At 42.3% G+C, this 27,680-nt stretch overlaps 2 protein-coding genes across 6 annotated transcripts in view; one reads left to right on the top strand and one right to left on the bottom strand.

Annotated features, from left to right (window-relative positions):
* The window catches only part of rbm27 (RNA binding motif protein 27), a 28,419-nt gene extending 16,183 nt beyond the window's left edge, over positions 1 to 12,236 (bottom strand). For 3 of the 5 annotated variants that reach the window (XM_061739470.1, XM_061739469.1, XM_061739473.1), the window contains exons 1-7: positions 12,052 to 12,234; positions 9,264 to 9,382; positions 6,287 to 6,414; positions 5,988 to 6,067; positions 5,085 to 5,290; positions 4,324 to 4,626; positions 3,547 to 3,774 (exon numbers count right to left, since the gene is read on the bottom strand). In XM_061739470.1, coding sequence (XP_061595454.1) covers positions 3,547 to 3,774; positions 4,324 to 4,626; positions 5,085 to 5,290; positions 5,988 to 6,067; positions 6,287 to 6,414; positions 9,264 to 9,382; positions 12,052 to 12,110 — 1,123 coding nt within the window. In that variant the 5' untranslated portion in view covers positions 12,111 to 12,234. Of the gene's footprint in view, positions 1 to 3,546; positions 3,775 to 4,323; positions 4,627 to 5,084; positions 5,291 to 5,987; positions 6,068 to 6,286; positions 6,415 to 9,263; positions 9,383 to 12,051 lie in introns of all 5 variants that reach the window. The other 2 variants (XM_061739472.1, XM_061739471.1) reach the window with 2 other exon arrangements.
* Positions 12,237 to 12,502: 266 nt separating this feature from the next.
* The window catches only part of lars1b (leucyl-tRNA synthetase 1b), a 49,394-nt gene continuing 34,216 nt past the window's right edge, over positions 12,503 to 27,680 (top strand). Inside the window, exons 1-8 of the mRNA XM_061739468.1 lie at positions 12,503 to 12,624; positions 12,888 to 13,009; positions 13,647 to 13,734; positions 14,322 to 14,402; positions 14,671 to 14,808; positions 25,209 to 25,370; positions 25,519 to 25,631; positions 27,547 to 27,610. Coding sequence (XP_061595452.1) covers positions 12,619 to 12,624; positions 12,888 to 13,009; positions 13,647 to 13,734; positions 14,322 to 14,402; positions 14,671 to 14,808; positions 25,209 to 25,370; positions 25,519 to 25,631; positions 27,547 to 27,610 — 774 coding nt within the window. The 5' untranslated portion in view covers positions 12,503 to 12,618. The remainder of the gene's footprint in view (positions 12,625 to 12,887; positions 13,010 to 13,646; positions 13,735 to 14,321; positions 14,403 to 14,670; positions 14,809 to 25,208; positions 25,371 to 25,518; positions 25,632 to 27,546; positions 27,611 to 27,680) is intronic.

The raw sequence follows: 27,680 nt of genomic DNA, 5'->3' as shown, positions 1-27,680 counted from the left end.
CAAACTGCATCCATTGCAGAAGCGTGATTTCATAGTAGAAGAACTCATGCTAAACGCTGAAGTCCAGACCTTTCACACAACTGAGAAGAACGGGGCAAAACTCCTCTCCCAACACTTTTCTTTTGCCTCCTTAAGACAAAACATTTTGCCATGTTCAACATGTAATATGCCACGTATTCATCTGTGCATAAATGATCCTTTTATAATATTGACAAATCATTGCGTCCCATTTATGCTATGTACGATGTATATTTCGCACTAAAAAAAAAACTCTTTTTGGATGTGGGGTATTATTCCAGAGTAAAAATGTAAACTAAATTTCAAATAAACAAAACAAAAACAGGGATGACATACTCCACAGTCAAACCCAAGTCTTAAATTCAACATCTCCAACAAAATATTATATTCAAAATGCATAAATATGATATACATACATGAACCATCTAAGTCAGGGGTAGGAAACCCTGGTCCTAGAGAGCTGCAGTCCTGCATGTTTAAGATGTTTATCTGCTTCATCACACCAATAGAAAGGACTGCTCATTAACAGACTTGTGCAGACCTGGATCAGAAGATGCTGATGACTAATGTGAATCAGGTGTGTGGATGCAGGGAGACATCTAAAACATGCAGGACTGGAGGACTGGAGTCCCGGACCCCTGATCTGAGTAAATTAACTCTGCTCTACTTTTACCATTTAGCTTTATCACTTTATATTCAAGAGAAGGCTCAATTTCTTCTAACAATACAATAATTATGTCACATGTACATGACATTTCTGATACATGCCTCTTAAACTTAAGCTAAATGTGTAAATACAACCACGGCTGGCAGTCAAGGGCTGACTGGTCATTATTCCTGGTCTAAACAGCAGATATTCTGTGCTTTTTTTGACCCCAAAGCCCATTTTATTTCATTACCGGTGGGTAGTGGTTCACAAAATAAAAATATTTCAAAATTGATACAAAATACCCAAGAAAACATTTCATTTCAGGCATTATGGAATGAAAAACAAAGTTGGAGAGGGGTTTTAAATCATGTAGAACCTTAACCTTATTTAAAAAAAACATTGAAAAGAAGGATGATTTCTCTATATGAAAGTAATGAGTGGTGATGCTGCTATGTTGATTTGGGTATTCATTTAATTGGTGATTTGATTTTGATTATTCAAGGATGAAGGAAACATGTAGACTGCACCTTTTTTCTTTCTTATTTCTTGAGGAATCTTTGTTATCCCCATGGAGGCAATTTGTTTTACTGGCAGTCTTATCTCTTACTTCTTGCTTTTATTTTATCACTTTAAATAATCTTTTTGAGGGTAGGCAATGAATAAGCTTTGCTTTAGCCTACACCTTTTTCGGTCTAGATGTTATTTGTATATTGGAAACTTTTTTGTAATGTTTTCTTTGAAAAGTGTATTCGTTTCCTTGTTGTCATTTTTATTTTATTTTTAATTTTGTAAAAGCTATTTTGATGTTTGCCTTATTTGTATTCTTTTTTTGTGATGTCATGACCGAAATAAACTAAACCACACTTTTTCCTTTTTTGTTTTGTTTTATTGCTTGTGAAAGCCGTTTAGCAGCAGCACTGAGCGTGTTCAGCTTATTAATGCCGGCGGTCCCAGCAGTTCATGTCTCATGTCTCATGTTTGTGTGTCAGCTGACGGCAGCAGAGATGGTACTGCTGGTATCCAAACTCTTATGAAGCGGTATCCAGTCCCATAAGATTTTTGTGTACATTGGTATCGAGTATTGATCGTTTTTGACAACTCGCACAGTTCTCTGGTGGTATCCGATGTACTAGACTCCTAATAATGCTTAAATATTCAATTTATATCAAAATAATCCACAATTCAAACAGAGTCGTGAACATAATCCCTGTTACGCTACTGGTGGCCCCACTGTGACATTAGTGCAGTTGGGGTCAGAAGCAGAGGTGTATAATAATCCAGGTGCCATAAAGTAAAGATCCAGTCCAGCAGTTGTTCCAACCATCACTAAAGCAGCTCCTCTGCAGGTAGATGGTTGTTAGTGAAAACACCTGTTCTAAATGTCCAGGCTGATCCAGAAACATGGCAGCGTTTTTACTTTATGGCACCTGGATTATACAGGACTGTCTCAGAAAACTTGAATATTGTGATAAAGTCCTTTATTTTCTGTAATGCAAAAATGTCATACATTCTGGATTCATTACAAATCAACTGAAATATTTCAAGCCTTTTATTATTTTAATATTGCTGATCATGGCTTACAGCTTAAGAAAACTCAAATATCCTATCTCAAAAAAATTGAATATTCTGGGAATCTTAAACTGTAAACCATAATCAGCAATATTAAAATAATAATAGGTTTGCAATATTTCAGTTGATTTGTAATTAATCCAGAATGTATGACATTTTAGTTTTTTTTTTATTGCATTACAGAAATAAAGGACTTCATCACAATATTCTAATTTTCTGAGACAGTCCTGTACACCTCTTGAATGTGCTTTAATGTTTTTTTTTTTTTACAAAACCAAAAATAGTTTTCAATCAATCTCAAATAAAGATCAATTTTGAAATGGGGTCAGTCTCAAAGCACCATTAGTCAAATAATTTTCTTTACATTAAGCTGATATTTGCTCATTAAAGCATATACCTGTGGATCAGCCAGTACATTTAGAACAGGTGTTTTCACTAACAACCATCTAGCGGCAGAGGAGCTGGTTTAGTGATGGTTGGAACAACTGCTGGACTGGATCTTTACTTTATGGCACCTATATTATACACCTGAATTATACACCTGAATTATACACCTGGATTATACACCTGGATTATACACCTGGATTATACACCTGGATTATACACCTCTGGTCAGAAGGATAATCACACTGTGACCGCAGGCCCGGGGAGAAGTAGAACCGTTATGTTGCGGCCCAGCAAAAAGCAACCACACCCAGAGTTAGCACAGCCATCCAGATGTTTTCAAATTACAGGAAAAGAAAAGTGACTGCACAGAAAAAGGTGACCAATTAGCTGTGTACATGACGGGGAAACATTCCTCCTCTTGCTGATGTATTATATAAAATCCCTAATTACTTTAGCAATCGTGCCGTTACAAGAACACATCTCACTAAACATTTGCTAAGAAGGAACGCTACCGCAGGTCCTTCATCCCCACAGCCATCAGACTCTACAATAAGCAACTCTAGCCACTCGAGTGCAATAACCTGGTTTTCTGATAATCTTCTCCCTCTTAATACCTCACTGACATTTTTGCACAAATATCTTTTGCACACATGTATATATTATTCGTTTTTTCGGGTTTAGTATTTCTTTTGTACATTGCTCTTTTTTTATATTGCTCTTTTTTTTAATTATTTAGCTATTTATTGGTCATTTAATTTTTTTTTTCTTTTTTAGGATATACTTTTCTTTTTTTAATATACCTTTCATACTTTGTGTGTATTTGTAAATTTGTTGAGAGTGTGTATGTTTGCTACTGTACAAGCAAATTTCTCCTCTGTGGGATTAATAAAGTTCTATTCTATAAAAGGGACGGCGATACCTACTTGTCATGGGGAAGACTCCTGGCGGCGGCGGCTGGCCGTAGGGGGGCATGGCTGGCATCCTGAGGGGCGGGGGGGGCTCGGTGATGGGGGGCATGGGCATGCCCGTGGGGGGCATCACCGGCGGCGGGGGGAACGGGATTATGCCGGGGAGATTGACATCGTCGACGATGAGGGGGTCGTTGCCATGGTCAAAGAGACAGAGGTCCCCTCGGACACAAAATCCCTTTTCTGTTCGGAGGGAGACAAACACAAATAAAACACATAAATCAGCCATCCAGGTACTTTTCCCCACAGATACATTTCAGTATCCAACCCAGCTTGGATAAGTCCTAATAAGAACTCCTAGACAGGAACAAAAGGAATATGCGAGGTGGGGAATAAATGGTGATGTTCAGAGCAGCTGAGACTTAAAGTACAGTTTAATTTATGTATTTACCCCACAGTCTCATTAAGGTAGTGGGTCCCTGGTGGCTGAGAGCACTGTGGCAGCATGTGCTCCAGGGACAGGGGGTTAACTTTAAACACTCTCGTGCGTCTGTAATGGAGGCCTACTTGCTCTGCCTTTCACTGGGGACGAGGAACCGAGAGCTAAACTGTGGTCATTAGTGAGACGACCAAACAAGGCTGGTAACCCTCACGGGAAGGAACACGGCAGCCACAGCAAACTCTACAATGACCGTATCACACAGCACTTTCTGTTGAAATGATGAACTAAATAAAAGGTGATGTGAAATAGAAAAAGCAGAGGAAGGAGAGAGAGATGGACGTTGCTCCTACCGTCGTAATCCCTGCAGCGCTGCTTGAGCGACACGCTCTTGTTGCCGAACGGCTTGCCGACGCCGTCCTGCCTCGGACCGCCGTAGTAGCCGGACCAGCTGTCCGTGGTGCTGTCGGGCAGGTGAGCTGGCGTTGCCACGGGAACCCCTCCAGCTCCTGCGCCTCCAGCTGACGAAGAAGCAGAGGAGAAGGGATGTGGTGGTGTGGGAAGAGGAAGAAGAGGTGACGGGTGGGAACTCGGTGGGGCAGAAGAGTTGTAGCTGTCCGTATCTTTTCTTTCCACCTCAAACTTTGACTTGAAGTCTGTTTAACAAACATTGAACACACCAGAACAGATTACAGCGTTGTCAAATTATCACAGTAGAATTTTCAATGTCCTTTTTATTAAGCAGCTACTCCTCTTATGCCAGACAAAGGAAGAAGGTTAACCTTGTGGATAATGAGACCAGTTCCAGCCCACACTGCTGAATCCCCAATGATGTGCCTGCAAAGCTGTCCACATCGTTCCCTCCGTCCTGACAACTCTCAGCAAACACTAAGCTACAATCCAACATAAACCGTTGCTATGCAATACATTCAGAGCTTCCTCCAGTCTCCCGTTAATCGATCCAGAGCAGCTCAGGTCCTGGTCGTCTCCGGCCGTAGTTCTGCATCACTAAACGCACAGTTCAACAGTGCAGACGACGCCAGCGTCGCCGCCTCCTACACACCTGCCCTCGGTCCCCTGTGCCCTTGTCATTGGCTGTGGGGATGTTTCTCACCTCGGCCTCCTCTGTGCTCGCGGTCCCTGCTCTTGCCGCGGCTGCCGCTCCTGCTGCGGCTGCGGCTCCGGCTGTAGCTCCTCCCGCGGGGGCTGCCCCTGCGCCGCTCGTGCCGCTCACGCTCGCGGTGCGAGTCGCTGCAGCTTTTCCCTTGCCGCTCAAAGTCGCGGCGCTTGCGCTCGTCGCGTCTCCTGTCGTCGCGGTTTCTGTGCGTGTGACCGTTGGAAAGAAATACGTTAGGTCGTCCACTTTAAATACAAGATTAAGGCAGTTTTACTCAACAGGTGGTGGCTCTTTATCACTGTATCAAAACACACATAGATCCTGCTTACAGGACTGTCTCAGAAAATTAAAATATTGTGATAAAGTCCTTTATTTTCTGTAATGCAATTAAAAAAAACAAAAATGTCATACATTCTGGATTCATTACAAATCAACTGAAATATTCTAAGCCTTTTATTATTTTAATATTGCTGATTATGGTTTACAGTTTAAGATTAAGATTCCCAGAATATTCTAATTTTTTGAGATAGGATATTTGAGTTTTCTTAAGCTGTAAGCCATGATCAGCAATATTAAAATAATAAAAGGCTTGCAATATTTCAGTTGATTTGTAGTGAATCCAGAATGTATGACATTTTTGTTTTTGTAATTGCATTACAGAAAAATCATAATATTCTAATTTTCTGAGACAGTCTTGTATGCGTCTTTTATATGCATTAACTCTCTATTTTTTATATTTATATGTTTTTATTTGAGAAGTCTGTTCTCTAACTAGGATCCTTTTCTCTATTTGAATTTAAGAAAGACAAGGATTTGGGGCGTTGTATTTCTCCCATAAGATTTTAGTTTGCCTTGGCCACTAAAATGAGTTTAAACATATTATTGAAGCCACAAACATACCTGGATTCGTTGAATTCAGAGCGGCTTCTCAGGGGACTTCTCCTCCGCCTGTTTTCTCTATCCTCCTCTGGAGTTTCAGCCTGGAGGAAAACAACAATTACATTAGAAACAAAGACATTCAACCACAAACACATTAATCAAGGGTGCAAGCTTTATTTCCCAACAGAAATCATTATTTCTCCTCTCTACAAAGTCATTTGAATAAGTTTGTATAACCTCTGAGGATGATTTATGAAAGGCATGCCACTCCCTCTCAAAGTTCAAACGGGGCCAGTCATTTTTTAACAAACTCCTCTCACCTCATCAGCATCCGTCTTGACTGCCGGTGCCGTCACCTCCTCTTTAGGAGCCTCCTTGGCAGCTGGATTTCCCAGGTAGTTCTTGCTTGTTAAACATTCAAAAAGTTTGTCGACAAATCCTACCGTCTCTGCGGGACGAAAATCAAAACATGTCATTCTTCAAAAGAACAAAATGTCCATCAAGCATGGAGTTCACTCACGGTGCTGCCGTCACAACACACATTAAGTATTTATCCTAACATATCTGGTGTGATAAATAACCCCCACTGTGGGGGCACGGGCATGAAAAAACTACTGCCTGATCAAAATGCACCATGATGAAAACCTAAAAGAAGAAAACTCTGATCCCTAATACGCTCAGGTGTGAAGCATCCATCCAATATTCTGCTGGGATTTCAGTGCTGTCATTAACTAAATATGAGAATCCTTCCTTAGAAAATAAACTGATCCATAAGCTGAATTGTTCACATTAAAAGGGAAAGTTCGTTTTTTTACAACCTGGACCTTATTTCTGGCATTTTTTATGGTTGTATACTCACCCAGAGGTGTTTGGTGTCATTTGGAGTCCTTCGGAAGATATTAGGAGTTTTTTGCGAGCCTCTTCTCCATATAACGGTAGTGAACGGGGCACTCGCGGGACACAGACGATGCAGCGTCTAAATAACACATGATTGCCGCGAAACTCTTCATTTCTTTTATGAATCACTAGATCTGCTTCCAGGACCTGTTGTAACATTGTGGCGCTGTCTGTGTAATAAATAAAATAAATAAATCCGTTTGTAAACAAGACCTCTGAACTCATGACGTCATCGCGATTGCGCGCACTCTGTCCTCCGTTCAGTGAGCTCTTCAGCCGTATACTCCGGCTCAAAACCGTAAGGACGTCCATCATATTCAAAGTCGTCGTCCACAACCTCAGAATTTGACAAATATTCAGACATGTTTCAAATAACTAACAGTAAACTGTAGCGAACTCCAGCTGTACCCAGAGCTGTGTCTGGGACGCGCACACAGAGATGACGTCATGAGTTCAGAGGTCTTGTTTACAAACGGATTTATTTAATACACAGACAGCGCCACAATGTTACAACAGGTCCTGGAAGCAGATCTAGTGATTCATAAAAGAAATGAAGAGTTTCGCGGCAATCATGTGTTATTTAGACGCTGCATCGTCTGTGTCCCGCGAGTGCCCTATGCGCTACCGTTATATGGAGAAGAGGCTCGCAAAAAAACTCCTAATATCTTCCGAAGGACTCCAAATGACACCAAACACCTCTGGGTGAGTATACAACCATAAAAAATGCCAAAAATAAGGTCCAGGTTGTAAAAAAACGAACTTTCCCTTTAAGCTTGTTGTTGACATAGGACAGATACGTTGTGGCAGGGTGGAGGTGCAGCCACTTAGGCTGATTGGGTCACAGGTGTGTTCCATCAACCTCTCCACCCTGCCTGCCTTCATAAGGCATGGCTCTGCTGGGAGAAGAGGCTGCTGGTCGGCTGTGAAGGAGCTGAAGCACGAGTGTTGGTGTTGGGTGACATAAAAACTGTTTGTGAACTGAAACCCCGTGTCCTCTGTCCTGTCGGTCGGGGCCCCGTAGCACTCGCCCTGCTACATACCTATATTGTATATTTATTAGGAATGGGCGATATTTTACCGTTCACGATATATCGTCAAAAACATTCCCCACGGTAGGAATTTGTCATCTCGCAGTAAAAACGATAAATTCCCATTGATGACGTTTTTGTGTGAAGCTGATTTATGGTTCTGCGTTAAATCCACGCACAATGTACGTGTGCGTGAAGGAAGGAAGGAAGGAAGGGAGGGAGGCAGGGAGGAAGTAAGGAAATGAGAGAGAGAGAAAGAAAGAAATGAGCCGGAAAGAAATGAGCCAGAAAGAAAGAAAGAAAGAAATGAGCCAGAAAGAAAGAAAGAAATGAGCCTGAAAGAAAGAAAGAAAGAAAGAAAGAAAGAAAGAAAGAAATGAGCCTGAAAGAAAAATGAGCCTGAAAGAAAGAAAGAAAGAAAGAAAGAAAGAGAAAATTATAGTTACAAAGGTGGAGTTGAATTGGTATATTTTTTTAATCGTCATTTTTATCGTTATCAGGATAAATGCCAGAAATTATCGTGATAAATGTTTTAGTCCTTACCGCCATCCCTAATATCTATTTCTTATTTTTATTTAGAATTTGAATAATGGTGCACAATTATTCATTGCTGCTGCTGGTTTGAGTCAAGCCTGATCCTTTTAGTCTCTTCCATGTGGCGGGCTCATTAATTCAACAATGATTTTGGCTCAGTGTTAGATATTGAGCAGTATGTAAACCTCAGGCATCGTTATCGATATCCACTTCAAGAGCAGGGAGGGGAAGAATTCACAACACCTAAAGACAAAAAAGCCCTGAGACTTGTTCATTCATATCAAACCCAGGAAAACCTCTGTGCACATATGAAGGTTCTACCATCGTTACATTTATAAGCAGTTAAAAATAAAGTGAAGACATGCAGAGGACAAGGAAATCAAGTCTGACTAAACATGCAGACGCTTTATGTAACAAGCTAAATAACAGCATAGAGTACTTTCAAACGATGCAACACGACCTCTAGTGGTGGTAAAAGGGCTTGACGAATGATGATGTATGAAAGATCCGTCACTGACAGTATAACTTATTGCGAAGAAGGGATTTGAAAATGCAAACGTATTTTCTACATATATCCAGTGGTCTGGGGGAGTTCTGGTAGTTAATGTGGTAAATGTGCAAAATACCAAGGGAGCTGCTTCATTTGAACCACATAACTATGAGGTTAACTGAACTCTCTAGGGCAACACATTTTAAAAGCTTTCAGGTGAAGAATAGTTCAGTTTACTGTGTCAGAAAAATGCGAGTTCATGTGCCTTGCATGTGTTTCTGGATGAGCAAACATTCAACAAAAGCTCTACTGTGCTTCATGATCATCTTGGTTGTGTGAACTTCTTACCCTTTTGTAGAAAGACATCAAGCTGATCAGCACAAAGTGCTTTCAGTTCTTTCTCCGTTTTGTCCTTCTTCACAAGAGCCACCACGTAGTTGGCTAATGCAGAGGGGTCAGCATCACATCTGCAGGTTAAAAAAAAAAAGAAAAGCATCCTCAGTTTCAGTTTACCCAAGTAAATTACTACAAAGAAATATACATGTGTTTGTCAAACTATCTGATGCATGACAAAGGGCAAATAAAAGTGCAAACTCCAAACGGATGGCTAAAGTGACTATGTGGCAGAGAGTGCTGTTCTGGCATCCAAAGACAAAGTTGTCAAACTGCCTAATCAAGGTTTATTTCTATAGCACAATTTAACAAGCTGATTTTAAAGTGCTTTACAAAGACATTAAAACATAAATAAAAGCCATGATTTCAAGTTTAAATAAAAAAAGCAATAAGATAAAATAAATAGAATTTACAGGACTCAAACCTGAGGGACTCTAACCCTATCAGAGTTTACAGGAGTTAAAATATGATGAAGTTTTGAAACTAAAGTTTAAAAGTACCAGTGTAGAAAAGAGTTTACAAGCAGTAATTAGCGACCGACAGTAATCAGTTAAAAAGAATTAAACAAATGAGATGCAAGAAATACGTTTACAAAATGTGTAAACTTTCATTTCTTGATGACAGAAACATAATTGGTGTTCATGTTATACAATAAAAAAATAATGCTGAAAAACAATTTAGAAAAACCGAGGCACTCAAGAAGTTAGGAAAAATAAAAATGTTTATTGAATCTTGGCTTAGTAAAAGTTAAAAAAATGTCATTTTGTAACTTTTACTAAGCCATGATTCAATAAAGGCTTTTTTTATTTTTCTAACTTCTTGAGTGCCTCGGTTTTTTTAAATTGTTTTTCAATATTTTGGATCCCCATGCCGAAGAGCACCTGAAGTATACTTTTCATACACCCAGCAGCACTCCATGCTTTTGTAGTTAAAAAAATAATGCTGAAAAAAAAATGTAAACCAGCCAACAAGGACTCTTGACTCTATAGTTTATACTCAGTGCTGCAGACACATTCTCCCCAGCAGCTGCAGGACTGGATAAAGGCAGAGGAATCCCCTCCTTCTGACATCCATGCTCATCTGCTGGGTAATGTACAGCCCGTCATGTTATACATTAAAGACATTCAAAGATTCTTTCCATCAGATGAAGATTTTGTTCATCTGTTGCCATCAGGCCTAGGGCCAAAGGATACAGTGAAAGTATCTAATTGCAATATTGCTGACAGATGTTCCAGTTGCAACATGATATATACAATATAATGTTTGAAAACAGAGCTTCATTATCAAATACCTTTCAAAATGGCTCTCTCTATTACCACAAAACCAGGACTACTCTGGTGTATTTTCTGCTTTGCATTCATTGTCACTGGCTACTGTGGTTCTTAAGGGCTCAGTTATACTCAGTTATACTCAGTTATACTTACGCGTACAGGTGTTGGAACCTGTGTTTGTGCAGTAAGTTGCAAAATACTCTTAAGTTTATGTATTTTGACCTGCATCAATTATTGCAACCTTCATGATTTCTGAAGTGCGTCAGTTACAAATGCGATTTCGATTAAAGATCGACTAATCTTTTAGCCCTAATCCAGACGGCTTGTGTGTTTGTGTCAGCATAAGTATGAGGTTTATGCCACTGATGTGGACACAATCTGGACTCCAGCTCTTAGTCCACAAAGTCCATGGGAGTTTCAATCTGCTATACAAACAGCAATTTAAGTAATAGTCCACAGGCTATTACTAAAGTGAATAACTATATAGTTGAAAACAGAGTTCAATATAACATCTAGCCACAAACACAATCTGTGGCACCGCTTTACTTTCCCCCAGAAAGGAGAGAATGTACAGGACTGTCTCAGAAAATTAAGAATATTGTGATAAAGTTCTTTATTTTCTGTAATGCAATTAAAAAAAAAACTAAAATATCATACATTCTGGATTCATTACAAATCAACTGAAATATTGCAAGCCTTTTATTAGTTTAATATTGCTGATCATGGTTTACAGTTTAAGATTAAGTTTTAAGATTGAGTTTTCTTAAACTGTAAGCCATGATCAGCAATATTAAAATAATAAAAGGCTTGCAATATTTCAGTTGATTTGTAATGAATCCAGAATGTATGACATTTTTGCATTACAGAAAATAAAGGACTTTATCACAATATTCTAATTTCCTGAGACAGTCCTGTGTTTGCAGAACGCAGCGACGGAGAGTGGTAACTATGGTAACTCAAAAAAGAAAAAAAATAAAGATGTGAAACATGATCCCCAAGAAAAGAGTTATTTTACACATATGTCACAAACAAAAAAACAAACAAACACAGTTTAGGTTTCACGTTGAAGGTTAATGATTAACTCCAGAGCAGAGATAAAGTTACATTTTCGTGCACCAGCTGCTTAACCATCCTAAAAATACCCCGTAAACAACCCCCGCACACAGAGCCCGTTAGGCAGGATTGTTCTCTGTAAATATCTGCAGATCCTGGTGTTTTCCTGCGGGCCAGCTGCTGCTGCTGCTGGGCTAACTCGTGCAGGATCTGCTGCAGCTCTAACTCACTCAAGCTTCATTTATGGTTCCGCGTCACCCCGACGCAGAGCCTACGGCGTGACTACGCGGCGACGCGCGCCGTACGCCGTACGCTACGCGCATCGATTTGACGCGGAACCATAAATCAGGCTTGACTCGCAGCTACCGCGGCTAACTAGCCCTTAGCGCAGCTAAATGTCACCGGGACTCAACACTCACATCGGCTCCAGGAGCTTTGCCAGCCACGACTTCAGTGCTTCCACATTCTCTATGATCATCTTGAGAAAGACTACAGTACTGTCTATAAAAAGAAAGTGCGGTCTGGCGATCCTGCTTTCATCGTCTAATGTATTTATAAGCTTTAAGGCCTTCTGTCTCTCTTCCACTGGCAGCTCGGACCAAACGCTTTACGGCATGACAACATAAGGCGAGCTGCCGTAACGCGGGCCGGATGACGGAGGTTATAGTGCTACGGTCTCTTTTTGAATAAAGATAAATTAAATTCACTCCTACTTGGCAGATTATTTAATTACAAAATAAAAATAATCACGATTTATACAATATACACCACTTAAATCTAGGTGGCAGTTTTGATAATATCTTCCAGCGGGATGCCTTGGAAGTTTTATGGACTTCATTTCCCAGAAAGCACCGCGGGAGTGTGGTTGTGGATGTCGTCATCTCTGTGCCGGTGGCGGCGTGGGTTTCTCTGTCAAACTGCAAAGTGGTCGTGTCCTATCTGCTACTTAAACACAGAATAACAAATAGCCGGTATTTTTGGCTAAAATGACGGTAGGTCAAATGTTTGTATTGTCCTTAGTTTTGAGAGTTTTGAAAGTGGATCTTAATACAATCTTAATGCATAAAGTTGTTTTAGCTTGTAGCTAAGTGAGCTAACGCGTCCTGCCGAGCCAGCTGTAAAATAATAATGTGATGATCGCTTCTGTTTCCCTGTATTCATAACGGAATCATCCGGCATCCCATTGATTCCCGTTTATCAATGGACAGAGGTTTCCATAGGGACATTATAACTGTTCTTCTATCCTGTGTTCAAGGAGAGGAAAGGGACTGCAAAGTTGGACTATTTGAGAAAGATTGAAATAGAAATCCAGGAGAAATGGGAAAAGGAGAAAGCGTTTCAGAGTGAAGCGCCAACAACAGTTGGAGAAAGCACCAAGTGAGTAACAGCCTTCTATCTTTGCTCAGGTTAGTCCTATGACAATCAGATTAGGATTACAGGACTGTCTCAGAAAATTAGAATATTGTGATAAAGTCCTTTATTTTCTGTAAAACAAAAATGTCATACATTCTGGATTCATTACAAAGCAACTGAAATATTGCAAGCCTTTTATTATTTTAATATTGCTGATCATGGTTTACAGTTTAAGAAAACTCAAATATCCTATCTCAAAAAATTAGAATATTCTGGGAATCTTAATCTTAAACTGTAAACCATAATCAGCAATATTAAAATAATAAAAGGCTTGCAATATTTCAGTTGATTTGTAATGAATCCAGAATGTATGACATTTTAGTTTTTTTAATTGCATTACAGAAAATAAAGGACTTTATCACAATATTCAAATTTTCTGAGACAGTCCTGTATGTGATGAATGAACATTCTCTGATTGCTGTACTTGATATTGGCTATAAATATATTTCTGTGGATTTTCATCTTATTAAAATATACTTTTTTTCTGTAGACTGAATATTTTACACATGGGGTGTTATTTCAGAGTTTGCTGTCCTATATTTGGAAATAAACTATTCTGGTCTGTGTGAAGTGTGAATGTTTTTTTTTCTTCCTTTTCCAGCAAAAGCAAATACTTTGTCACCTTCCCCTATCCTTACATGAATGGTCGTTTGCATCTTGGTCATACATTCAGTTTGTCAAAGTGTGAGGTAAGTCTGAATTCAATTCAATTCAATTTTATTTATATGGCGTCTATTACAACAGAAGTTGTCTCTAGGTGTTTTCCAGAGACCCAGAGCATGAAAATAGAAACTGAAAGATATTAGAAACTGATTTGCTTTTTTTATTTCACACATATAGATGAAGTTTAAAGCTTATTGCTTTGAACAGGAACACAAAATTGATGGGAACTGAACAAATTAAAATAAAATAAAGGCCACTCCTATTTATTATGTTTAAAGTTAAATGAAATTGCATAACCATACATAATATAGTGTTAGTGAAATTCAAAATGATTGGTCATAAATGAGCAGTTTTCAAAGATAACCCGACATTCATCCTCTGAAGTAACCAAACTGGGATCCAAATCACAGACAAACTTGGGGCTTGATTTGTGTCATCATTTCTGAAATGTATATTCAAGTTAGATTAAATTGTTTCTTAGAATACTTTTCATTAAAATAGTTTTGAACATGTCTCCAGCTCAAAACTATGCACTGATAGGGAGGACAGCCGCTCAGCTACTGTCATTATTTCAGACACTACCTGATTGATGTTCAGATCTTTGTTTCTGCAGTTTGGTGTTGGGTACCAGTCTCTGAAGGGAAAGAAATGTCTCTTTCCGTTTGGGCTGCACTGCACAGGAATGCCCATCAAGGTTAGTGTGTCGTCTTGTTTTTTAAATTACTAATTATTCTTGTGCAGTATGTAGTTGGTTTGATATTTAGAGCTCAAAAGTGAGTCTAAGTACGTATGTGTGTATAATATTAATCATGATGATTATTGTTATTATTTATTATTATTTGCTTGGCCAACAATATTATTTTGCTCAATGCACCTCAAGTAATTCTATCTTCAGCTCCCTTACAGACAGACAATGGCCTCCTTTCCTTCTTTATTTCATAAATTCCCATCGTCCCTGACAGGCATGTGCAGACAAGCTGAAGAGAGAGATGGAGCTGTACGGGAACCCCCCACAGTTCCCGGATGAGGAGGAAGAGGAGAGGGAAAAGCCACAAGAGTCTGATGAAATCATCATTAAGGACAAAGCAAAGGGCAAAAAGGTTAGGATTACGTTGAGTTGAGAGGATTCTCATCTTTAAATGTCAAGTTTTTTTTTTTTTGTTAGATATATTCAACACTCAATACTCTGGAGTTGCCCAGGGTGAGAGGCGGCGGGCTGGTGTGGGCTTGGTTATAGCCCCCCAGCTCAGCCGCCATGTGTTGGAGTTCACCCCGGTGAACGAGAGGGTCGCTTCCCTGCGCCTTCGGGTCGGGGATAGGTCTCTCACTGTTGTTTGTGCCTACGGGCCGAACAGCAGTGGGGAGTACCCGGCCTTCTTGGAGTCCCTGGGAGGAGTACTTGATAGTGCTCCAACTGGGGACTCCATTGTTCTACTGGGGGACTTCAACGCTCACGTGGGCAATGACAGTGATACCTGGAGAGGCGTGATTGGGAGGAACGGCCTCCCCGATCTGAACCCGAGTGGTGTTTTGTTGTTGGACTTCTGTGCGAGTCGCAGTTTGTCCATCACGAACACCATGTTCAGGCATAAGGGTGTCCATCAGTGCACGTGGCACCAGGACACCCTAGGCCAGAGGTCAATGATCGACTTTGTTGTCGTTTCATCTGACCTTCGGCCGCATGTCTTGGACACTCGGGTGAAGAGAGGGGCTGAGCTGTCAACTGATCACCACCTGGTGGTGAGTTGGATGCGCTGGCGGAGGAGGAGGTTGGACAGACCGGGCAGACCCAAACGGATTGTGAGGGTCTGTTGGGAACGTCTGGCTGAGCCCTCTGTCAGGGACATCTTCAACTCCCACCTCCGGGAGAGCTTCTCTCGGATCCCGGGGGAGGCGGGGGACATCGAGTCTGAGTGGACCATGTTCTCTGCCTCCATTGTCAACGCGGCGGCTCGAAGCTGTGGACGCAAGGTCTCCGGTGCCTGTCGTGGCGGCAATCCTAGAACCCGGTGGTGGACACCGGAAGTACAGGATGCCGTCAGACTGAAGAAGGAGTCCTACCGGGCTATGTTGGCCGGTGGGACTCCTGACGCAGTAGATAGGTACCGGCAGGCCAAGCGGGCCGCGGCTCGGGCAGTCTTGGAGGCAAAAACTCGGGTCTGGGAGGAGTTCGGGGAGGCCATGGAGGAGGACTTTCGGTCGGCCTCGAGGAAATTCTGGAGGACCGTTCGGCGCCTCAGAAGGGGGAAGCAGTACTCTGCCGGCACCATTTATGGTGCTGGTGGGGAGCTGTTGACCTCGACTGGGGACATTGTCGGACGGTGGAAGGAATACTTTGAGGATCTCCTTAACCCGACTGACATGCCTTCCACTGAGGAAGCAGAGGGTTGGGGCTCGGAGGCGTGCTCATCCATCACCCAAGCCGAGGTCACCGAGGTGGTTCGTAAGCTCCTCGGTGGCCGGGCACCGGGGGTGGATGAGATTCGCCCTGAGTACCTCAAGTCTCTGGATGTCGTAGGGCTGTCTTGGCTGACACGCCTCTGCGACATTGCATGGAGGAAGGGGACAGTACCGCTGGGGTGGCAAACTGGGGTGGTGGTCCCTCTGTTTAAAAAGGGGGACCGGAGAGTGTGTTCCAACTACAGGGGGATCACACTTCTCAGCCTCCCGGGGAAAGTCTACGCCAGGGTACTGGAGAGGAGATTACGGCCGATAGTCGAACCTCGGATTCAGGAGGAACAATGCGGTTTTCGTCCCGGCCGTGGAACACTGGACCAGCTCTATACCCTCCGCAGGGTGCTCGAGGGTTCATGGGAATTTGCCCAACCAGTCTACATGTGTTTTGTGGATCTGGAGAAGGCATTTGACCGTGTCCCTCGTGCCATTCTGTGGGGGGTGCTGAGTGAGTATGGAGTCCGGGGCCCTCTACTAAGGGCTGTCCGGTCTCTGTATGATCGAAGCAGGAGTCTGGTTCGCATTGCCGGCAGTAAGTCAGACTTGTTCCCGGTGCATGTTGGACTCCGGCAGGGCTGCCCTTTGTCACCGGTCCTGTTCATAATTTTTATGGACAGGATTTCTAGGCGCAGCCAGGGGCCGGAGGGGATCCGGTTTGGGAACCTCAGGATTTCATCTCTGCTTTTTGCAGATGATGTTGTCCTGTTGGCTTCATCAGACCGGGACCTCTAGCATGTGCTGGGGCGGTTTGCGGCCGAGTGCGACGCGGCAGGGATGAGAATCAGCACCTCCAAGACCGAGGCCATGGTTCTCGACCGGAAAAGGGTGGCATGCCTTCTCCGGGTGGGTGGAGAAGTCCTGCCTCAGGTGGAGGAGTTTAAGTATCTCGGGATCTTGTTCACGAGTGAGGGAACAATGGAGCGTGAGATTGACAGGCGGATCGGTGCAGCGTCCGCAGTAATGCGGTCGATGTACTGGACCGTCGTGGTAAAGAGGGAGCTGAGTCGAAAGGCGAAGCTCTCGATTTACCGGTCAATCTACGCCCCTACCCTCACCTATGGTCATGAACTTTGGGTAGTGACCGAAAGGACAAGATCGCGGATACAAGCGGCCGAGATGAGTTTCCTCCGCAGGGTGGCTGGACGCTCCCTTAGAGATAGGGTGAGGAGTTCGGTCACCCGGGAGGAGCTCGGAGTCGAGCCGCTACTCCTCCACATTGAGAGGAGTCAGCTGAGGTGGCTTGGGCATCTGTACCGGATGCCTCCTGGACGCCTCCCTAGGGAGGTGTTCCAGGCATGTCCCACCGGGAGGAGACCCCGGGGAAGACCCAGGACACGCTGGAGAGACTATGTCTCTCGGCTGGCCTGGGAACGCCTCGGACTCCCCCCGGAAGAGCTGGAGGAGGTGTCTGGGGTGAGGGAAGTCTGGGCATCCCTGCTGAGGCTGCTGCCCCCGCGACCCGGTAACGGATAAAGCGGGAGAAGATGAGTATATTCAAACTCATGTTTTGATTGATTGATTGAATTGTTTATTTCGAACACATAAGGGAAAAATATAAAATTTTAAAACAAATTCAAAACATACAGAAAGGAAAAATCGGGGGCGCTCTTGAGCAACGCATGGAGTAAGACGTGTTATGCGGAGCTCCCACAGAGTGTAATTAATTATTATTTTCTGGAAGGTTTAAATAAGCAAAAACTTGCCGAAAGGTTAGTTAAGGGATTAATGTGCAGTTGGAGAGGAAATAAGTAAGATGGATGGCGTCCTACGACTTGAGGAAGTATAAGTACAAGCCCGCGAGCCCGAGGCCTATTACTGTATATTCCACCCCGAGCTCGAGTGCTGACGCGGACGGCCCTCCGGACGCGACCGGCCCATTGAAAAGTTTAACCATGGACACTACGGAGCTAAAGGCGGACATAATTGCATCCCTTCGGAAAGATATCTCCACGGTACTGCGGGAAGAATTGAAGAATGCCCTGGCGGCTGATTTTGAGAAGTTGGGGAGCGAAATGCAGGCAATTAGGTCTGAAATTGCAAGCAGTAATGCTGGATTTCGCTCAGAAATGGACGCGGTGAAGTCTACACTCGTGGATGTCGAAGGCGGCCTGTCAACGTGGTCAGATGAAGTCGTTACCCTCCGAGACACGGTGAAAATACTCGAGGGACAAATAGAGACTTTGAACAAGCAGAGCTTGAATTTGGAGTCGAGGATGAGGAGGGGGAACGTGAGGATTTCAGGGGTCGACGAGGCTCCAGGTTCGAGTTCACCCGTGGCGGTCTCGGCACTTCTGAAGGAGCTTTTCCGACTGGACCGGGATATTCGTGTCGACAGATCGCACCGCAGCCTGACGAAGTGGAAGCCGGGGGACAGACCGAGGATGATCATCGCCAAACTGCACAACGAGGGGGACGCAGACGAGATACTGCGGGCGGCGAGAGACGGGAGGAGGCTTCAATACCAGGGCAGGAACGTGGCAGTGTTTCCAGATTATCCAGAAAGCATTGCTAAGGCTAGGAGTGCCTTTACACCCGCCCGCCTGCTGCTGAAGAACCGCCGAGATGTTCGCTACGGGATTAAGTTTCCATCTACTTTTGTTGTCACTTACAACAATGTCGAGAAGGAATTTCGGGATGCGGATGCAGCTTTGGTTTATGCCAAGTCCATAACGGGACCGGCCGTGCCGGTGGAGCCTGCACCTGCCACCTGACTGTGTGTATCCTTATAAGAGAGGTAAAATGACAGTTTACATATGCTGAGATGCTGCTCTGGTGCGGCTGGAATAATCACGTCTCCGCCTCTCAAGTTGCTAATAGACTGAGACATTTTACTTTTTACTTTTTTATATTTTTATATTCTGCCTGCTCTAATATAATGTGTGTTATTCGTGCGATATGATTCACTTCGGGACGTATTTGTGTTTATGTTAGTTATCCCGTCTTTCGCTGCATAGATCTCGTCCTTTTTTTTTTCTCTCTTTTTTTATTTTTTATTTTCTCTTTCGGGGAGGGGAGGGCGTTGTGCGTGTGCGTGTGCGTGGAGATGTCTGTGTGGATGTGTGTGTGTTTTTGTGCGCGCGTGAGTGCTGTGCGTGCCTGAGCGCAGGCTTGCGTCTGCATAATGTGGATTTACTTTCAGTGCCTGTTTGTTTGTTAGCGTCCGCATGAATGGGAGGGAAGGGGACTTTTTAGCCACTGCGCCTACTCTTTATCATAGTTTGTGCGCGCGGGTGTGGGTTGATGGGCGCGCGCGCCGGCGGGAGATGCGCTCCCGTTGGCGCGCGGGCTCGTGGGCTCGCACTCCACCCGCAGGTCTATTATACTATTATTACACGGATTTCGTCTCTGTGGTGAACTCATGGTCTGGGGTGCGACCTAGAGGCGAGAGGGCGCAGGTGCGTCTGTTCTAATATAACCAGTACTCTGGATACGACCCTGAATGTACCAACCGTTATTGCACACAGGGGGGTACTGTCATCTTACTTTAATGAGGTTTTACATTTGCCCCTTCTGTGCGTTTTTTTTCCTTCTCTTTCTTTCTCCTCTTTCGTCTGTCTTTTCTGCAAATTACGGCTATTGACCTTTTCTGTTGTACGGATATATATTCCTTAATAATAATATATGATAATAAAGAAATGAATATTCTGACAGTCTAAGTCTAAGGCTTATTTAGGGTGGGTGGGGGGGGGGATAAAATAAAATAAATAAATAAAATATAATTTAAAAAAATACAAAAATATATATTTTTTTCTTTCCTTTTTTTTTCTCTTCCTCTAATTGTATATCTCCCTCTTTAGTATTTTTTATTTCCGTCTTGCCCTACCTCTATTCCCTTCATTATATTTATCCCCTTCTATTCCAGTTGTTTTTTACCTACGAGATTGGCTTTAAGTGCATTTATATGAAGAATAGTACATTCACAACCTTCATTCTAGCTTCATTAATACCTTTATTCTTTCAACCACTTCCTGCTCTGTGGGAGCTTCCATAGCTCTCTTTGTTCTAACTCTTGGGTTTCGTGAAACCCGTCGAACTTGTGTTCGTTTAGCTGCTAGCTTTGTCCTGCGGCCTGGGACTAGGTCCCGGTGATTCCTTGGTTCCAGATGCCTTTTGCTTCTGGCATTTGTTTTCTTTTCATTATGGCTTTTAGTGTTCTTTCCCCCATGTTTCGAGGGGTTCATTTTGAAATATTTTCGGCAACGGCAACTTCATGTCTTTATTTAATTATTTTTTATGAATATTTCTATCGTTTCAATGCGCGAATGCTTCCTCCACAACTCAGCTGTACTATCACTACTACAACTATGCTACTGTATCCATTACTATATCTTAGCATGCCCTATGTTTGCTAATACTCTTTTGGTACTTCTCTTCTCTCCAACCACCGTCATTTATATCATCAAACCTCCAATACTAGTATTATACCGAAACGCAGTCCTTCCCGTGTGTGCCCCACTTGCATTCCGCTCCCCACAGAGGCTCCCAACGATATCAATATTGAATATGGGAAAAATTGCCTTAGATATCCAACCTAACATGACCAATAGATGGGTTCGCTGAGGGTTTTGAGCTACAACGTCAAGGGTTTACATAACCCAGTGAAAAGGAAGAAAATCCTAAACCAGTTAAAGCAATATAAATGTCAGGTAGCACTCTTACAGGAAACGCACTTATCAGATATTGAACATGAAAAATTAAAAAAATCGTGGGCTGACAAAGTGTTTTTCTCATCTCATAAATCTGGAAAAAAAGAGGAGTTGCAATTCTTATACATAGACTGGTCAACTTTAAACTAGATTCAGTTCATAAGGATTCAGAGGGAAGGTATATTTTAATAAATGGCTCAATTGATGGCACACAAATTTCACTTATGAATGTCTACGCCCCCAATGAAGACGACCCTGAATTTATTAAGACAATTTTTGATATAACATTGCAATATAGCTCCGGCGTCCTTTTGAAAGGGGGTGATTATAACTGTGTGATGTCACAATTTAGGGATAAACAACCCATACCCAAAACACCTCCCTCCAGGATGAGCAAAATGTTAAAACATTTGTCTACAGAGACAGGGATAACAGACGTTTGGAGAAGTAAATATCCTGGCGCTAAAGACTTTACTTTTTTTTCTAATAGACATCTGTCCTATTCTCGATTAGATTACTTCTTCACCCCTAAAGCTGAAATGCATAGGATATTGGATACAACCATATACCCGATCACTATTTCAGACCACGCACCAATTTCAGTAGATTGGGATATAGGACACAGATTCACAACCAAACAATGGAGACTAAACGCTTCCCTCCTGAATGACAAGGATTTTGTTACGTTTGTGAATTCTGAGTTGAAAAAATACCTTGAAATAAACACATCGCCTGAAACGTCACCTCTTATATTATGGGATTGTGCTAAAGCGTACATGAGGGGCTGTATTATTTCATATGCCAGTGCGAGAAAGAAGAAGAGAGAAGCAAAACGCCAGGAACTAGAGGGAAAAATACGAGGTTTGGAAAGACAGCATAAAAGCACGCCCAATTTGGATGTATTAAATACTCTCAAACAAGCAAGAAGAGACCTCAACAACCACCTCTCTGAAAAGATTGAGGGCAACCTGAGGTTCACTAACCAAAAATACTACGAGTCTGGAAACAGAGCCAGTAGATTATTGGCCCTGAGGCTGAGAAAACAACAATCTTCTAATGTAGTACAAAAAATAAAATCCGGTGACTTGACATTAACAAAACCAGACGAGATTTCAAACTCATTTGCAGAATTTTATAAAACTTTATATAAAAACACAGATACGTGCACAGACAACGACGAACTAAAACGTTTCCTGGAAAACATCAAATTACCAGAGTTATCAGAGGACTCTGCGGAGGAGTTAGATCGCCCAATTACGGCAGAGGAACTGCTGCAAGTAATCTCCATACTGAAAAATAATAAAAGCCCGGGCCCGGACGGATTCATTAATGAGTTTTATAAGACTTTCAAGGACGTTGTTTCTCCCCTACTACTAAATGCCTATCATCACGCATTACAATGTGGCAGCTTGGCCCCTTCTTGGAGAGAAGCAACAATAGTAGTGATACACAAAGAGGGTAAGGACCCGACTAAATGCCAGTCATATAGACCCATCTCACTCTTGAATACAGATATGCGTATGTTGACAGCCATCCTAGCTAAACGGGTAAACAACGTCATCATTAGTATTATCCACCCTGATCAGACAGGCTTCATTACAGGGAGATATTATGGGGACAACATCCGCAGACTGCTAAACATAATGACCCACCCGTCGGTGAGGAAACAGGAAGTGATGTTGCTATCTCTCGACGCCCAGAAAGCATTCGATCGCGTTTCTTGGCAATACTTGATACAAACTCTGGAGAAATTTAAATTTGGCCCCAATTTCATAAAATGGATACAAACGTTATATAATGGTCCGCAGGCGGCGGTTAAGGCCAATGGCTTTCTTTCCGACAGATTTACTTTAGAACGGGGCTGCAGACAAGGATGCTCGCTATCGCCACTACTGTTTGCAATCAGCATTGAGCCGCTTGCACAATTGATCAGGGATGACGTAAATATAAAGGGCATTACAATCGATGGTGAACAGCACAAACTTTCTTTATATGCCGATGATGTGTTACTATATTTGCGAGAACCGGCAACGACAATCCCATATCTAAAATCTGTTATTTCTAATTACGGGTATTTCTCGGGCTATAAAATAAACGTGGACAAAACAATGGCATTAGACATCAGTAGCAAAATCCCACAGACAGTTAAGACTCAGAGTGAATTTAGGTGGCCTGATAATGGCATCAAATATCTTGGGATTTTTATTCCTTTATCCTTGGACAAATTATATGAGACCAACTACAAGAAATTAATACAAACTATTAGTGATGACTTACACCGGTGGTCAGCACTCCCCCTTTCTCTCCTGGGCCGAATAGAGAGTATACGTATGAATGTCCTACCTAGGCTTCTGTATCCGTTTCAGATGCTTCCTGTGGACATTCCTAAAATGGTATTTGATAAACTGGACAGACTTATCTCTACATTCATATGGCAGGGGAAAAGGCCGAGGGTAAGGCTAAAAACTCTACAGCTATCTAAGGAAGGGGGGGGGCTTAAACTCCCAAACCTCAGGCACTACTTTTGGGCGGCACAGCTGAAACCACTAACAGTTTGGCTACATGACATTGAGAGTACCAGGTGGTTAAATATTGAAAAAAGCCTTTGCTCCCCACCCCTACATGTTATGCCCTTTTTAGATACTCCACTGATGGAAGTCCAAATGAGTGAGTGGACTAGAACCACTCTGAAAATTTGGAGAAAGATAAGAACTACTTTTGGCCTACCTAAACAAATCTCATCATTGACGCATATAGCATACATGAAAGATTTCATACCATCTCGCTTGGACTCAGGGTTTAGGAAATGGACGGATTACGGTTTAACCAGTATACACCAATTGGTTGGGAAAGATGGACTTAAATCATTCGAGCAACTGCAGACAGAATACGGGCTCCCAAAAACAGATTTTTACAGATATCTGCAGCTGAGAGATTTTCTAACAAAACATAAAGATTGGAAGAGAGCCATGAAACCTACTCCCATTGAAGAGATGCTGCTAAAATTTGAATTTGGGGAGGGCAAGGTAATCAAAGAATTTTACCAAGTCTTCTTGGATCTAAGCCCAAATAATACTGTATATATAAAAGAAAAATGGGAGGCTGAGTTAGGCATAGAAGTAGCACCGGACTCGTGGGTGGATATTTGTAGCGAAGCACACCTGGTAACCAACTCCAATACCTGGAGGGAATTTAAGTGGAAAGTAATATCCAGATTCTTTAGGACACCTCAAATAGTGGCCAAAATGGGTCAAAAGTATTCAAATGTATGTTGGAGGGAATGTGGGGCACACATCGGGAACCACTCTCATATATTCTGGACCTGTACCAAATTAAAACCCTTCTGGTTGGAGATATCTGAAGCTTTGAAACGAGTTTTCGATCAGCCTGTCACAGTCGACCCCGTGGTGATGCTGCTGGGAGCTATACCGGAGGGTTTGGGGAGCAGAGCCAAAGCATATCTATTGCATATACTACTTACAGCGGCTATAAAATGCATTACTATAAATTGGCTAAAACCAGATCCGCCCACGTATAACTTGTGGGTGGAGAAAGTAAGGGACATCTACCAAATGGAGAGAATTACTTATTCTTTGAGACTGCAATCAGATATATTTTGTAAGAGATGGAGCCCGGCAATGCCCCTGTTAATGGAGCAGTAGACCCAAACCATTATAATTCGGTAATTTCTAGATTTTCTGTCCTACACTTCCCACCAGACCTCCTGGCGGGTTTTTGTTTTTTTTTGTACTGTCCGACGCTGCCTTCATGCTGCTACTGTTGATACTTATGTGTATGGAGATGTGTGTAGGGATATACTGTATTTTATTTTTTTTTATGTATGGAACAGCTGAGTGTGTTTAAAAAAAAAAAAAAAAAAAAAAAAAAAAAAAAGGAAACAGTTGTAATATTTGGATATTGTATTCTATGTGAAGTTGCCTAATAAAAACAAAGTTAAAAAAAAAAAACATACAGAAAGAAAGCAACAACAACCAAAACGTAATACAAACAGGGAAAAAAAAACAGTGTCCGAGGCAGGTAGAAGTAAAACTTATTTAACCCTGCCCCTTTGTTACCTCTATTATAAATGAAACATAAATATTAATAATAAATAGCTGCTAATTTAATTTTCAATCAAATAACTTCCCAGAACTTCCTTTTTGTACCGTTTTTTAAATTGATTTATATTTGTACATTGCTTCAACCATCACCCAACAATTTTAGATTAGGGGTTTAATTAAAAGTTGATTACACCATGTATTTTAGTATTTTGTTCTAATTTATCGCTTAAAGAGAATGAACCATTGAATTATATCTACTTGGTATTTATGATGCTATAAGGATAATTTTCTACTTCATTCCATGTACAATATTTTAAGCCACTTATACTTGTCTATCAGAGTAAAGCGGTGGCCAAATCTGGGACGGCCACCTACCAGTGGGACATCATGAGATCTTTGGGCCTGAACGACCAGGAGATTGCCAAGTTTGCCAACGCTGAACACTGGCTGGAATACTTCCCCCCGCTGGCTGTGAAGGATCTCAAGAAGATGGGAGTCAAGGTGACTCATTCCAACAATCAGAACACTCACAAAACTCCTAAACCCAACTTTACAAAGCCACACTGAGACTGACTTGCCTTCCCTTCGCTTGGACTGACTGGCCCTTTGAGTCAAACGTGCTTAAATGCTGTTGATATCATCCCCTCAGGTGGACTGGAGACGATCTTTCATCACCACAGACGTGAACCCTTTCTACGACTCCTTCGTCAGGTGGCAGTTTGTCACTCTGAAAGAGAGAAAGAAGATCAAGTTTGGCAAAAGGTGAATTTTTTTAAAGGTTTCTTTTGAATAAAACGTGTTACACCAGGGGCCTGTACTACGAAGCAAGTTCAACATACCCAGGATATCTTTTCCTTATCCAGATTCACTAACCCGGACAATTGCAATCACGCTAAGCGGTCACACGACGGTGGTTATCAACTCGGTATATCAACCCAGGTTTCTCCAATCTGGATATGAGCGCGTGCACATAAAAGGGGCGGTGTTTTCAGCGCATGACCAATCGCAAGCATGGAGAAGTCCGCTGTCAGAGCCGCTTAATTCAGTAGCGAAGAGCAAACAATAATTTTACGGAAATATGATGAGGCATAGGCATATAATACAGGCAAAAAGCAACACAGTTGCAGCTGAAAAATGCAGGAAAGACAGCTGGCAAAAGATCGCTGACTCTATAAATGCGTAAGTTCATAGGGATATAAACATCACTGCCCCATCATTAGGGCATAAGTAGATCTGACTATAATTACAGTTGTCTATTCTGTTAAATGCATGTGTTGCTTAGATGTATTCGTATGGCGTGTATGACAATTGTAGCCTCATTCCTTCAGCTGCAACCCCAGCGGAGTGAAACGCACATGGGAGCAAATTAAAAAATAAATATAAAAACATAATTCAAAGCGGTAAGTAGGCTCACTTTCATATCTTAGAAGTACAACAAGTACAAGGCTTTAGTGTTTCTATCACTCTCTGTTTTAGGATGATATCAGTATACAAAAGCACAATGAAATAGCATTGACATTACTTGCAGCAAACAGGAAAAAAAAAGACAAGAAGAAGACAGGAGGGGGCCCTCCTACGCAGGAGTACACTCCTGCTGAGGAGCTGGCCCTCTCCAACAATGAAGGTCGCCCCTTAATGGATGGAGTAGAAGGGGGTGTTTCTTCAGACCCTGGGCATGCCATTTTCCAAGAGAGCTGATTGGTCAGTGGGCGGTGCTTTTACACCCGGCGATCTGTATCTCGAACATAACCTGCTCCGGAGCAGGTTAGCTGTTCAGCATAAGTTACCATGGCGATGTACCCCGGTAAGAAGTGAACCACCGTCGTAGTCCTGAAAACCCAGGGTTAAACCTGAAGTTACCTCGCTAACCCCAAATCCCGCTTCGTAGTACAGGCCCAGCAGTATAGGGAACACTGACTACGTTTCCATGCAGTCAAAATTGGGGTTATTGCTAATATTCCGGTTACTGAAACATTCGGAATATTCCGTTTACATGATAATTAATCATTTGGGATATCTGGATCAAACCAGCGATGCGCCGAGAACGTGATGACGCAATTCCCGTCATTTACACTTCTTCTTCCTGTATCCAAATTCAAAACAAATGCTGCTTCAATCAACTTTTCTCTCACCTTCTTGTAAATCTTCTATCCCGGTACTTTCTACCGTCTACAAATGCAGAAATGTTCATATCCTTCATTATATTTATGAAGTGATTAGTCTCCTCCTGGTCTTGTGTTTCTTCGTGTTTATAAGAACTTCCTGGACTCAAAAGACCAGGATTCCTTGTGAACAGAGCATGTGCAGAAAACAAATTCCTGTTCCGTTTGATGGGGATGTTCCGTTTGGCGTTTACATGACCCAATATTCAGGTTTAAAAAGGAGTAACCCAGGGCTCATATATATATATGAGCAAATTGGGGTTATTTAAAGGGGTTATTGGTGTTTACATGGCCGTGCAAATTCGGGTTATTGCCAATATTCGGGTTTTAAAAGGGTTATTGATGCATGGAAACGCAGTCACTAAGGAACGTTTGAGCGCTTTGTTGGAATAACTAAAACATGTCTGCTGCATGTAGCTCAGCTGTTTACTGTTACTATGTGTAGCAGTGCTATATATCCTGTAAAGTTGATCATTTGATGTTGTTCTCAAAGAGTTCTGTCCCTGTGCTGGTAGATACACCATCTACTCTCCCAAGGATGGACAGCCGTGCATGGACCACGACCGGCAAACTGGAGAGGTGAGCAGCTCAACACACCACTTTATCAATACTTCAAACACAAAACTTTTAATATTATTATCTTCTGTGA

The sequence above is a fragment of the Cololabis saira genome, chromosome 14 (genome assembly GCF_033807715.1).
Source record: "Cololabis saira isolate AMF1-May2022 chromosome 14, fColSai1.1, whole genome shotgun sequence".
Lineage (NCBI taxonomy): Eukaryota > Metazoa > Chordata > Actinopteri > Beloniformes > Belonidae > Cololabis > Cololabis saira.
Note: the sequence above shows the minus strand (reverse complement) of the source record. Positions and strands in the feature narration are given on the sequence as shown.